General features: G+C 46.7%; 1 protein-coding gene across 1 annotated transcript; it reads right to left on the bottom strand.

Annotated features, from left to right (window-relative positions):
* Positions 1-7,360: 7,360 nt before the first annotated feature.
* Positions 7,361-13,000, bottom strand: rce1a (Ras converting CAAX endopeptidase 1a). Its single transcript, XM_062449224.1, has 8 exons — positions 12,697-13,000; positions 12,279-12,381; positions 11,904-11,987; positions 11,645-11,723; positions 11,218-11,385; positions 11,005-11,076; positions 10,812-10,874; positions 7,361-10,671 (listed from the first exon to the last, which is right to left on the bottom strand). The coding sequence occupies exons 1-8, from the start codon at positions 12,861-12,863 to the stop codon at positions 10,445-10,447; spliced, it is 963 nt and encodes a 320-aa protein (XP_062305208.1). The 5' UTR covers positions 12,864-13,000; the 3' UTR covers positions 7,361-10,444.
* Between the last annotated feature and the right edge of the window lie 15 nt (positions 13,001-13,015).

Genomic DNA, 13,015 nt, shown 5'->3' with positions numbered 1-13,015 from the left:
CTTCAACTTTGGCGTCCAGCGCCGTAATAAAAGCACACGTCAGGTCGTCCCTCTCGTGGTTAACGTTCCCGGCCTCGTGGCTCATGTTACTGCCTCGTGAAGATGTCAAGGCCGAGCCGTCCTCAGTGTGTATACACGAGCCCTCCAGAGAACGCTGGAATGAGCCTCTCCGAGACCCCCTCGACCCCGACATCCCCTCCCTTCGTTCTCCTCCGCGGCCCCGAAGCGCTCCCGGCAAACCGTGACAACAGGAAGCGGAGGAGAAGTGCTTCCTGTTGACGGAGGGGGCGGGTCTGCGCTGGGAGGGGGAGGAGGGGTGTCAGGGGGAGAGACCACCAGGGTCATGTTACGGCATACACTGCATAGCTTCCCTATAAATTGAATTAGAGGTGGGAAGGGGGGGGGGGGTTATGTCTAGAAGCGCATCAGAGCTGGCCGTGCTCACTGGGAGCCCACACAGTGCTCTTTGTTAGTCTCCTGGCCGGGCGTTGACTGGTGTGTCTATCACAGGTCCTGGCTGACATATGGGAAAGGCTCCACTCTTAACAGCTCCATCTCCTCATCTTACTTCCACTGCACCTCGGGGTTCTCACAATTACCGTCATCTACAGTCGAAACTTTAAACAGTTTTTGTTCCGCCAGTGTAACCTGAACCTCTCGTCTAGGCGAGGGGGGGTGTGAGGGGCTTGCTTCTGCTGGCCAACCATGACCTTTCCCAAGGTTTTCCTTCTTTTTGAGAAGGTTCCCAGATTCACTAAGCAAAGCCTTTAAGTGGCCTTAAACATGAACCTGGGGAGGAGAGACAGACCAGACATTCCAGAGGGGTATTTGGTCCTTGTTGCCCTCTCCTGTAAAACAACCTGTGACCTTCAGAGACATTCAGCTGAGATGAACCTGAAGTGCCTCTCTCTCTCCTTCTGTCTCTCCACTCTCTCTGTACACAAACACTCTCTCTCCAAGCCCTATGTACACAAACATAGGCTCTCTTTCTCCCTCTCTCTGTACACAAACACTCTCTCTCCAATCTCTCCCTCTCTAAACTCTGTACACAAACACTCCACCTCTCTCTATTTACACTCTTAGTGCCCAAACACTCTCTCTTGCCCTCTCTCTCTCCCTCTCGCTCGCTTTCTGCCTCCACACTATTAGTACACAAACACTCGCGCTTGCTCTCTCTGTCTCTCTTTAGTTCCCTCCCTTTCAAACCGTCACGTTCTGCGGTCGGGCTTGCGGAGAGCGGTCCCCTACAGAGTGGCACGCAGACAGGACGTGTGAGCGAAAGAGAGACGGGGTAAGGGTGGGGGGGGGGGTGGTGAGACAGAGAGAGTCAGTCCGTGCCGTCATGCAGTCATGGAGAGAAGGATTGGGATAGAGGTGTGGGTTAAGCAAACTACCCCTGCGGTTGCAGAGAGCCAGGCGATGTGTGGTCCAATCAGCTGACCGACAGGCATCGGGACAAACTGCGGAGAGGACTCACGCGGGGCGGTAACGCGCTTCAGCTCTCATCCGGAGCATTTTCACCCGTCGGCGTACACCGTCGGGGTCGTGAGAAACGAAAGGAATCCTTCTTTGCCGTGGGGGACATCAGTCCCACTGGTTAGGTGTGATACAAAGAATCAACCGAAGCGAGAATCGTGACACACAGTCCAAGTTTGTCTCTGTCAGTGGTTGAGCTATGTGTGATGTCATCTATTCATCTCGCATGAATAGAGAAAAGATGTTATCCAAAGAGACATACAGCACAGGAGACACCCTGCGCTCCGCAGTCAAACACTCAACCACCGAGCTACACACCCATCTAGTCCATGTCATCTGATGTAGACTGCAACACCGCTAAAGCCAAAACGATGCGTAACCTGGCAAGCTGAAATGAACCCAGCGTTGGACGGAGGGGAGAACTGATTTGTTGCATGGGAAGACATCTGTGCTTGCATGCCCAAGATGTCTTAATTCCCCCCGGCGTCTGGTCCGTCGGCGGGCTCCGGCGCTTCCTCAGGATGGAGGTGGCCGGGTCAGCCTAGCCTGGATCCATCTCCCAGTCCTGGATCTGGTTACACAGCGAGCAGGTGTTGCAATGCTCATTAGTCATGATGTCAGAGACACCTTGTGATGGTGAGAGACTGTGGTTTTTATAGTTTATTTCCCCAAGCGTAGCCGACACACCAGATTTGTGTGTGTGTGTGTGTGTGTGTGTGTGTGTGTGTGGCAGGCCCAGTAGACCCATGTCTCCTTCCCAGCACACTGGTGTGACCTACATAGGGCCTCTAGAGGAGACGTGCCGTGTCATCCTTCAAAACAAACAGTAACACCACAGCTCAGGCAATATCCTTCCATGAGATGACTTATTGATAAGAAACCACACACACAGTCATGTGGGAACTTCAACAACAACCCTTCCAGCTCCCACGAGAATCAAGGTGTTTGCCATTGGATACGAATTGGTTGGTCCAGCGCGCCAAGCTGTCAGTCTACAAGTGTTGCATAGTAACTACCTGGCTATGTTTCCTGGGTTTTCATTTGAACCAGGTGGTGACATTTTCGGATATGGAACATTAACGTTCATAAATTATTCTGACGCTTGCGACTGCAGCACAAAACACTTTTACGGATGTTAGGCAACAAACAGGCGATAAGTGTCTTTGAGATGGAAAGCAAGGGAATTGTAATAATCTATTCACTCACGCACCTGCATACAGACAAACATGCATACAAACATGCAAACACAGGAACAGTAGTCTCTTACAAAGTCAGAGGCTATTTCTCTTTCATGTTCCTGTGTTTTGTTTTGGTTCTCTAGCAACCTCCGTCTCCAGACCTTGAGAGCACATTCACAAGACACACAAACTCGTCCTCCAACTGTCTCAACTTCACGTCCTTTTTTATATCACCGACACACAAATTCACACCAAATCATAGGCGCAACTGTAATTCAAGAATTAAAAGCTATTTATCAGTAATATCCAACTTCAACCTTCGTGCCTCTAAAGCTAATTGTCTAAACCCGTTTCTGCTCGCTCTGCTCGTGATGGCAGATGGGAATCTCTCCACGACTGACAAAATAATCATCTAGGCCAGATCCCTCCCTACTTCCCAGCCCGCTGAGGTATGGAGAAGAAGCCTTCTCTTTCCTCTTCGTCTCTTTCATTCCATGTCTCTTTCCAACTCTTGCTCCATCCATCCCTCTCTCTCCCTCCCTCCCTCCTGTTCTCGCTTCCTTGGTCTTCTGGACTTTAATTTCACTCTGATTGCCTCCGTCCTCGGCAGAGCGAGGGAGGAAGCGACACACTTCAGCGGGAGAAGAGCTGCAACTAGCAGGTGTGCACGATTCAAGAGGCTGCAGGGGAGTTTGGGCGCTGTGCGAGTCCAGATACTGCAGTGTGTGTGCGTATGTATGTGGCTGTATGTGGGGGTGTGTGGGTGTGCAAGAGGAAAAAGGCGAAAAGTATAAAAGGTGGTTCAGTCATCAACCCATCCACCCACACAAGTCTTCCAGCTTCTGAGGAAACCATTAACTGCACAAGACAGTCTTTCTGACACCGTTGTTTGGTTGTAAGATTCGATTCATGTGAATTAATAGCAAGAAACTGAATCTCACCGAGTTGATAGAACAGTCCCTCTGAGCTGTGTCAATCCAACACTTATGGACTATGACAAGTGACTGGGTTGAGGTGAGATGCAGGAACCACAAAAACAACCTTACAGTATATGCAAAGGCAGGAGGAAAGCCTCAAGTCAAACATCAAATCAAAACCATTTCCCAGGACCAGCCCAGCCTATACAGAAGATGTATTGATTAGTAATCAGTCATAATGATGTGAAACCTCAGAAGAACATTAGCATGTCAGTTCAGGTGGATTAACATTCTGCATGTCATACTTAACACAAAAATCCCTCCACCAATCCAACGTACCCACATGAACTCTCACTCAGTCACATCCACAGGATATAATGAGCTTTAATTCCCTGACAATTCGGCAAAAGCTAGGACTTCGAGTTCAATACCACACGTGCATCTTGAAAAGAACATAGGCTTATATGCAGGGCCGCGGTAACCTGTTCTAAGTGGGCGTTCTAGCGGGGTGTGGTAACAGGGCTTAGTTTGTAAAATGAGGTGCCGGAGCCCATAATGACCACGGGGGGCCACGACTCGAGCCATGCAATACATTTTGGACGGCAAGGCCTTTTAATACAAACACGCGTAAATAGGCTACTTTTAATAATTGTTTTCAGGGATGTCCCACTCGCGCACAGTGTTATAGGGTCTGCAGAAGACGAACCTTTATTAGCTGCCAAATCAAACTGTAAATAAGGAAATCCATCCGACTTACCCTTTTAGACAAGGTGAAATCTTGGATTGTATTTGTCCAGGAGGGCCCAAAGCACAGCCTGCCTTTCGTTGCGCAGCCAAAGTTAACTCCTACTCGAATAGCTATGGGTGGGAGGTTTGGTGAATCTTAAATTGCTTCGCAGTCCAGACAGTGAGAATGATTCCTTCTCCACCTCCTCGTCTGACGAGTTGTCATCCCTCTCACCCAGCTCCAACTCATCTACTCTCTCTCCTGCATCCACAACCGCAGCAGCTCCCCATTATCTTGGCTCCCTGGTTGCTCCTCAGCCGAACTTTGAGGCTTGTTTCTGCTCTGTTCAGGCCCTGGATATTCAGGCCCTGGAGATTCTGAATTCTTCGTGTCTGCCAAATAAATTGAAATGATTACTCTGTTGTTAGAATTTTGTGATTTTCGGTCTTGACTGACATGGAACGGCGAACTACGAATGATTTCAATTAGCGCTTTCAAACTGCAAATCAAGATCAGCCGTTGCCCGTTGGCTACATGGGTGCATTTACGTCAACTAAGTACACTAACTACAACACAACCGTGTTTTAAACCATACATGGTTTTATTTATTTGTGTATATATTTCAAATCTTAAACATTGGCAAAATTGTAGGCTTAGGCTAAGTGAATTTGGAGGTGCGCGCAGGGGTCCCGGAATGCAAGAGCTATCAAACTCAAAGTTCCTGCACAAGTTATCCACTATTAACCACTAACTGAATTCAAAATATAATTAGAAAACGACCATAACCAACCAAGATGAAATGTTTACTTTTTACATATAGTGGTGAACGTGCAGGTGGCAGGTGCTCCTCGGCCAGCACCCCTACCTCCCACGTCCTTGCGGCCTGTATAGACTCATCACGATCACCAGATAGGCCTAGTCAACCTCATTAATAAGGGTGTGAAGGTGAAAAATCTGCTTGCTACAGATAATAATCTTTTCTAACCCTCCTTCCCACAACCACAGCAGGAATTTTTCCAGTCGTGTGGGCCAAGGATTTGAGACCTTTTTATGTCAGGCTTTTCTAAGCGATCAGAGCCAATGAATGAAAGCTGAAAATTCTTCACGATTTGCAGAAAGGGGTGACAGAGATAGGGAGAGAAATAGATGGACTGTTATGGACAAGGTGAGGGTCAGAACACCAAAGGAATGAACAGAAGACATGAAGAAACGTGAATTATAGAATCATAACACTGTGGAGGATGGAGGAAGCCAGGTCGAGCAGTAAATAAAGACAATTGTATAGGCCTACAATTGAAACAAAAAACTGCAAAAAAAAACCATGGGCCACATCATTTAGAAAAGTGCCATGACCACACAACTTTGTCATATTCATCCTTTAGAAATTGAATGACAATTGGCAAATTGAATGACAAACCATTTGTAGACTGATGAAATATAACCGTTTTGGGCTGCATTTGTGATCTTGTGGTCTAAAAACTACTAGTCTAATAACACATTGATTTGTGTGGCCCAGATGACAGAAAGATATGCTTTTTCATTATTCAAGGGCATTGTATTCCAATCAGGACAAATTATTCTGGCTCCTGGAGTTACAACTTCTGACTGTGATCCTTGGCTTTTATTTTGACAATACCACCCATTCAGTAAGATACCACAATTCCATGATTTCTGGTTCCTGCTGGCACAATAATAAATAAGGATTTAAAGCAATGATCATGTGGTGTTTATATATCTGTGTCGTCGTCCCCCTCCACACACACACACACACACGAGTGATTGTGAGTTCCAAATGTGTCCACAATCAATACTTCTTCCTTTCTTTCCCCAGCAAGTGTTTTCATCTCACCTGCAGAGCCCATTAACATAGAGATAGGTTGAGGACATCTTTATTGCTTAACACACTGCTGCACCCCAGGAGAAATATCAAGCTGAAGGGCACCCGCCCCCATGGGTATGTAGACTAACGCACATTATATTGCACTGAAAACCTCTCCTGTGTGTTGACTTGAATAGCAGGGGCTAGATTTCTTATTACCAATGCAGGGGCAAATCTGTGAGGCACAGATTATAATGACCCTTAATGATGTTCGGAAGAGTGAAAATACTCATATCAGGTTAAGGTGTATTGTGAAAATTGGCATTTGGAGTTCCCTACAATTTAAAATAACATTGGACTCCACAATAATGTGTTAATTTAGCTTGCATCCAAAGTGATGTACAGGATGGATGCAAACCTGATCTGCAGTAAAGTGTTCTACCACTGAGCTATACCCATCCCCATGCTCTACCACTGAGCTATACCCATCCCCATGCTCTACCACTGAGCTATACCCATCCCCATGTTCTACCACTGAGCTATACCCATCCCCATGTTCTACCACTGAGCTATACCCATCCCCATGCTCTACCACAGAGCTATACCCATCCCCATGCTCTACCACTGAGCTATACCCATCCCCATGCTCTACCACTGAGCTATACCCATCCCCATGCTCTACCACTGAGCTATACCCATCCCCATGTTCTACCACTGTGCTATACCCATCCCCATGCTCTACCACTGAGCTATACCCATCCCCATGTTCTACCACTGAGCTATACCCATCCCCATGCTCTACCACTGAGCTATACCCATCCACATGTTCTACCACTGAGCTATACCCATCCCTTAACAGTAAGTTGGAAACATTCTTTTATTGCAATGCTTAGTAGAATCTGGGGACAGACAAATTGACATGTACAAATTGTCCGAATATGTACTGTTGGAATGACGATAACCACAGTGCATGTGGATTGACTGTTCTTTTCACCGGTCTACATCTATCAAGCAAGCGCCCTCAATACAGTGGTATTGACATGTAGGTAAGAAGAAAATGAGAAGACAAAGCCAGAGATCCATGGGGAGTTCTTAATCGGATTACCTGTAATCTGCAGAGAATTTTTCTAGTTTATTACCAAAACATTCCCACTTCCCCTGAAGTAAACATGTAAGAAACAGGTGGCAGGATTTAAAGCGAGGTAGAATTTTTTTATGAATAAAAGCCGACACATAACATTAGTGCCAATTCATAAAACTTTCTCGTTTATTTACAAATTCATGACATTTTGTGATGTGATTCAAAGAATCCTGTAAAAGATTGTCATAAAAACACTGTCTGTTCAGTTGGTAAATCTCCAAAAAGTTGCATTGCACAAGATGTAGCAGAGACAAAACACGTGCATGCAATATTTTTACATTCAATGTAACCAAAATAGATTTGATTACAAAATATAGTATTCGATATAAACATCTGCATAATCCTATTTAACAAGCAGATTCATCTCATCTCGAAAATCTACAATTTAAATATTTTTCTCCTTTAGAGTGGTTTTACTAAAATAGCAGAACAATGCTGCTGGTCATATGGCTAGCAAAAATATAAATATATTTTTTGTTACTCTACCATTGTATTTTTCACTTTCAAATACAAGTGTAGTATAGATCTACATGAGAGCTTAACAGATGTGAATGTTTGGCTTGAACGTTTTGGAGGACAGAAAAGTGTTTCTCTTTTCAGCAGAAGCAACTTGGGTTCTCTTCTGAAATGCTCTGCAAACGTAGCATAGCAGCCTTTTCGCATTTCAAGTCAATGACAGGACAATAACAGTAGGAAGTGAGCCAGAAACAAGACGTCAAGCTACGGTGACAAGTTTGAAGAAGAGTTCTTTCCAGATAAATCGGTGGTGTCTCCAGGAGGGGACAGAATTATGAGGGGGATTGTTCATATTCAACAACTGTCGATGGGTTTGCACCGCCCTAACAAATCCACACTGCTCAACTACAAGGGTGATGAGCTGTAAGACACCAGACAGGTAGTGATGGAGGAGAAAGAGTGTTTGTAATCTCTCCTCCTTCAGCAGAAAGGTGCACACCCACAGCAGCTGATGGCTCCACCTAAAATGGCACCCAGGAGTCAACGCGAGTGGCAGGAAACAGTTGGACGAACAGAAGATGTGGGTTACACTGATGGAAGGCTAATCAGGATCTTCAGAGAGAACACTCAAGAGACTGAAATTGTGGAGGATTGAATGTTTGCTGGGTTAACATCCATCTTTTGTATCGGGATGGGACGTAATCTAGTCAAACGAGGGAGAAAAGACGAGGAAACGTTGATTGGTTTCAAAGTGATGAATGGCCAATGTCAGGAAACTAATAAACTGACTGATGAGCTCCTGAATGCTCAATGTTAAAACACTCTCCAGCTAAAGTACTTTGGCGCCCCCTATCATACTTTTGAGATAGGTACAGTACTGTCTCAGTAAGATGTCATTCTTGAAATTCCCCCCAAAAAGGGACAAATACTATACCTATTACATATAATTTAACTAAACATTTGAAATACTGGCACAGCACTTCTACTTTTGCCAACTCTTGGCAATAAACACGTCCATTCCTCACAACAATGGGCATTGTTTTCTCTCTAAATTTCAGCTCTGCACTGAAGAAATTCCCTGATTTGGTCCATTTCCATCAGTAAAGTTATTGCTAAAGATGTCATTGTCCCTCCTTCAAAATAGACATATATGGACACTGGCAAACAGTGAGAATTCATGATGATAACTCAAAGTAACAAAACCGTTAAACATTTGCATACTGTTCAAGCAATGACTCAACCTACTTTGACATCACATTCACATACATTCAGTGAGAGTCAACCAATCTAGTTTCAACCTACACTTCACTTCTGGTCAATAGCTATTTTTACAAGTTCTAGTTCATATGTTCTTAAGCAAAAAAAGATCTGTCATCTTTCCCTGACATGGGTTGTGTTAAAACTGAAGATCTCACATGTGAAGCACAACTACAAATGATCCATTTACCCTGCAACACTGGGTGCAACGGACTCCAACTCATTAACCAAATAAATAACAAATCCTCTATAGCAAGTCTGCCCTAAACGAGACGAAACGTCCTATCCAGTGAGATCAGCGGGCAGACAAGCAGAAGTTCTCTGTGACCGCGAGAGCACACTGGGAACACGGCCAGTACGCTCCACGCCGTCTCACCGAGTTCAGCACGCCGCGCGCACGAGCGCCGAACGCGACGGAGACGAACGCGTTCGCGGCGTCCGTACGGCGTCGCGTAGCAGCATGCGAGAGTAGTGGTTGCGGCGCGTCCTCCCCACGCGCGTGTGGACCTGCACCTGAGCGTTAGGGATTCACAGGGGCTCAACTGGCAGCGCGGCCCTTTCTTTCGCATTTCACATTTCCCCTCCAAAAGCTCTCGTCAAAAGGCAGCTAAAGCGAAAAGGAGTATTGCGGAATGGGGATCTGTAGGTCATGGATTTGATATAGCACCCTCTGCCTTGTGTGTCAAATGCACTTTCTTGCAAGAAGGTACACTACTCAGGGCATAACATGAACCGAACGCATGGCGCAGTGAACAGGTAACAGTAACGTTGGGTTTGTGATTACAGGCCACTATCTGCATATTATTTGGAATAGTTCAAAGGAATGAGAAACTCTTGACGGTAGCTTAAGAACGTAGTCGAGTAATGTGACATAAGCAACCACTTGGCATTGCAGGTCGGTGAGCAAGGCTGTGAGGCCAGCTTGCGGAACCGACTGAAAAAGATGAGAATTGTGCTGCTGGGGAGGAGAAATGATCCAGAGGTAAAAGAATAAACATCGATATGTACAGTGTATGCATGCCCACTATAAGAATCCCGTCAGGCCTAGAAACCTCCACCTAACTGCACCAGAAAACACCATGAGTATAGAAACATGCAGATGGATATAAATAACTTGTTGTTTCAGCATCTAACGGAGCATTTCTATAAAACACGGACTTATTTGACTATGGGTTTACACTAACACCTTGGCCTGATAATATAACCCCCTGTTGAGCACTAAGACCACACGTTGACTTACTAAGAGGTCAATGTGACCTGAACATGGGACATGGCCACCTGATACACCTACACAGCAGCAGTCAGCTAGAATTCGCGCAGTCCTGACTGTCCATAGCTAACCTGACAACACAAACCCCAGAGGACGCCCCCTATTCCTAATCCCATTTGGACCGCCCCTCCATTCAGGCCAGGTGAATGTGGTGGAACCTTCCATTGCATGTAAAGGACTTGTCACGTAATTTCAAGTTTGGCTCAGGAGCAGGGGGAGCCCGAGGAGGCCGACAGGGTGCAGACAGGGGTGGGGAGGCCGTAGAAGAGGGGGTCGGTCATCGGGAAGAGGAGGAGGAGGAAGAAGAGGACGCCTAAGACGTAGCAGCTGAGCACGGTGAGGCGGTGTTGGTGCTCCAGGGCCGTGCCCAGGGCGGGGAAGCCCATGTAGTTACAGAAGGAGTGACACAGCACGGGACCCACCAGGTGACCTGAGGACACAGGAGGATGGGTGTTTAGCACCGCACACTGGGGGACAACACGAAACAGGACTGGGTCCTACGCAGAGGGACAGCTAGTTAGCATAGCACACTGGAGGACAACACAAAACACGGAAGGGAGACACCCTGACCTGTTCTGATGAAGATGAAGGCGGTATAGGCTCCAAAGACGGCCGTGTAGGAGAACTGGAACGCTGCAACGTCAAACACAAAGTCAGTCGGCAGTCCTTCAGACGGCTCTCAGCTGTGAGACACTAAGGGCTGAGACCTAAAAGCCCAGACGGCGTACAGACGACGTAGACGTTAAGACGGTTACTTCCGTACCAGCAGACAGAAAGATCCCAGACACAGTTCCTTGCCTGAAGCGTAGCAGCTCTATCACGTGATGAAAGTGGGCTGCAAAACACAACACAACAAACATCAACACACTGACATACCCCGAAGTGCAAACAACTCCATCTGAAGGAGAAAATCCGTTTTGCAACTTTTCATTTGAGCCTCCGCTGCACTGTGCTGGATTAGGACGGACAGACTCACCCACTCCGAAGAAGAGCGGGCAGGTGAAGATGGCGGTGGAGGGGCCGGCGCAGGGCACCAGCATGGGCAGCATGCAGGCTCGGAACACCAGCTCCTCCGTGAGGGGAGCCACCACCTGGTTCCTCAGCCAGCGCATGTCACTCAGACACAGGGCCCAGAAACAAGGGTCTGTAGGGGAGCAGGGAGGAGAGCCGGGGAGAGGGAGGCGGGCAGGAGGAGGAAGGAAGGAAGGAAGGAAGGAAGGAAGGAGAGCCCGAGGGAGGAGAGCAGGAAGAGGAAGGGAGAGAGAAAGAGAGAAGAAGAAACGGAGAAAGCAGATGGGGCTTATTAGTAGCACAGTACTGTTTGTACACGTGTGTGTTTGTACACGTGTGTGTGTCTGTGTGTGTGTGTGTGTGTGTGTGTGTGTATGTATGTGTACAGTTACCCAAGACCACTCGTATCCCATCCATGAAGCCCCAGGGACAGTCCATAACCAGCTGGATGAGAGGCCCAAGGAACAGCACCTAGCAACACAAACAACAATACTGTTCTCAGGGTGTACATATTGTAACTGTGAAAAGAGTTCATGGCAAGAATCCATCTATATCTTCAGCACCTCATGTCACACGTATTTATTTTGCTGTACAGTATATCAATCTACTATATCAACCTATCTATCTGAGTAATACTGTGGTGTGTGTTACCATGGTGAGCAGAAGAGGCAGCACGATGGCAGGGAGAAGACCCTCAAAGCGGACCCCCATCAGGGCCAGTAATGATGGGCCAGGCTGGAGAGGGAGGGACACATTTCAGTCATGTTCATGTTTACCTTGGCATTATGTCAGAGATTTCTATTTCTATCAAAACGTTCAGAGCTTCTTATAAACAACTGTAGATAGAAATAGGCTCCCATCGTTGATGTCCTAAAGCACAGATCAGTAGACAGGCTGAAGACATCACGTCTACATGGCAAACAGGAAGTGATTGCGCAATGAGTGCATAGTCTATCTGGAGATGAGAACCGAAACTCTGCAGTGGCACAATGTTCCGTTCATGATGTCACTGGCACTAATACTCACACTGATGCCCGTGTATTCCTTCCATGCCCATACAAAGACTGGCGACAGAGCGGATACGATCAGGACACTTGTGAAGCGCCGTTTTATCACGGCCGGGTGGTCCCTGCACGAGCACACACAGACACAATTGCACGTGATGGATCACAGGCACACGTGTCAGTGTGGAAATTTGTAAACAAACCCCCTTTTACTGGGGATATCGATGAAATACGGCTAGTTAGGTTAGTTTGGTTAACCTAGCAATGCAATGCATTTAGTTAGCCAACTAATATATCTTAATGTCGTTCTGGTAACCTGAGCCAGTAAGTGCTAGAGCATGCCGCTTCCGTATTAGCTAGGCAAGCTAGAAAGCTTAAAATAGCCTGCTAAGCCAAGAAAGGGTAAGAATGGCCAAGAAAGTATGGGTTAAAAGGCTTACCTGGGCAGGTCACTTCTCCATACGTATAAACTCCCAACATAGGAGCAGGCGAGCAGCAAACAGGACAGAATTGATACCCAGCACAATCCGTCAGGAGGCACAAACTCGCCATTGCTGCTCATCGGCTTGGACACAAGATTTGGCGTTAAATCGTCATCCTCTACCATGGCGGAGGGTCTACACGAAGATATTAGTTAGTGTTGTGTTGAATCTTTAAACACTTAGTGAAAACTGTTCTTTAAGCAAGCTGTGCAAAATTATTTGACGCTGCCAGTCCACTAAACATATATTCCTGGCGCTGTGTTTCGACGTCATTGCG

Source organism: Osmerus eperlanus, chromosome 23 (genome assembly GCF_963692335.1).
Source record: "Osmerus eperlanus chromosome 23, fOsmEpe2.1, whole genome shotgun sequence".
NCBI lineage: Eukaryota > Metazoa > Chordata > Actinopteri > Osmeriformes > Osmeridae > Osmerus > Osmerus eperlanus.
Note: the sequence above shows the minus strand (reverse complement) of the source record. Positions and strands in the feature narration are given on the sequence as shown.

What these genes read in the sequence shown, in the direction of transcription:
- rce1a (XM_062449224.1), bottom strand. Translation starts at nt 12,863, where the DNA reads ATGGTAGAGGATGACGATTTAACGCCAAATCTTGTGTCCAAGCCGATG. An exon ending in TGCCTCTTCTGCTCACCATG is followed by an intron (nt 11,724 to 11,903) that starts GTAACACACACC and finishes TTGTGTTGCTAG; the next exon opens with GTGCTGTTCCTTGGGCCTCT. An exon ending in TGGGATACGAGTGGTCTTGG is followed by an intron (nt 11,386 to 11,644) that starts GTAACTGTACAC and finishes GCTCCCCTACAG; the next exon opens with ACCCTTGTTTCTGGGCCCTG.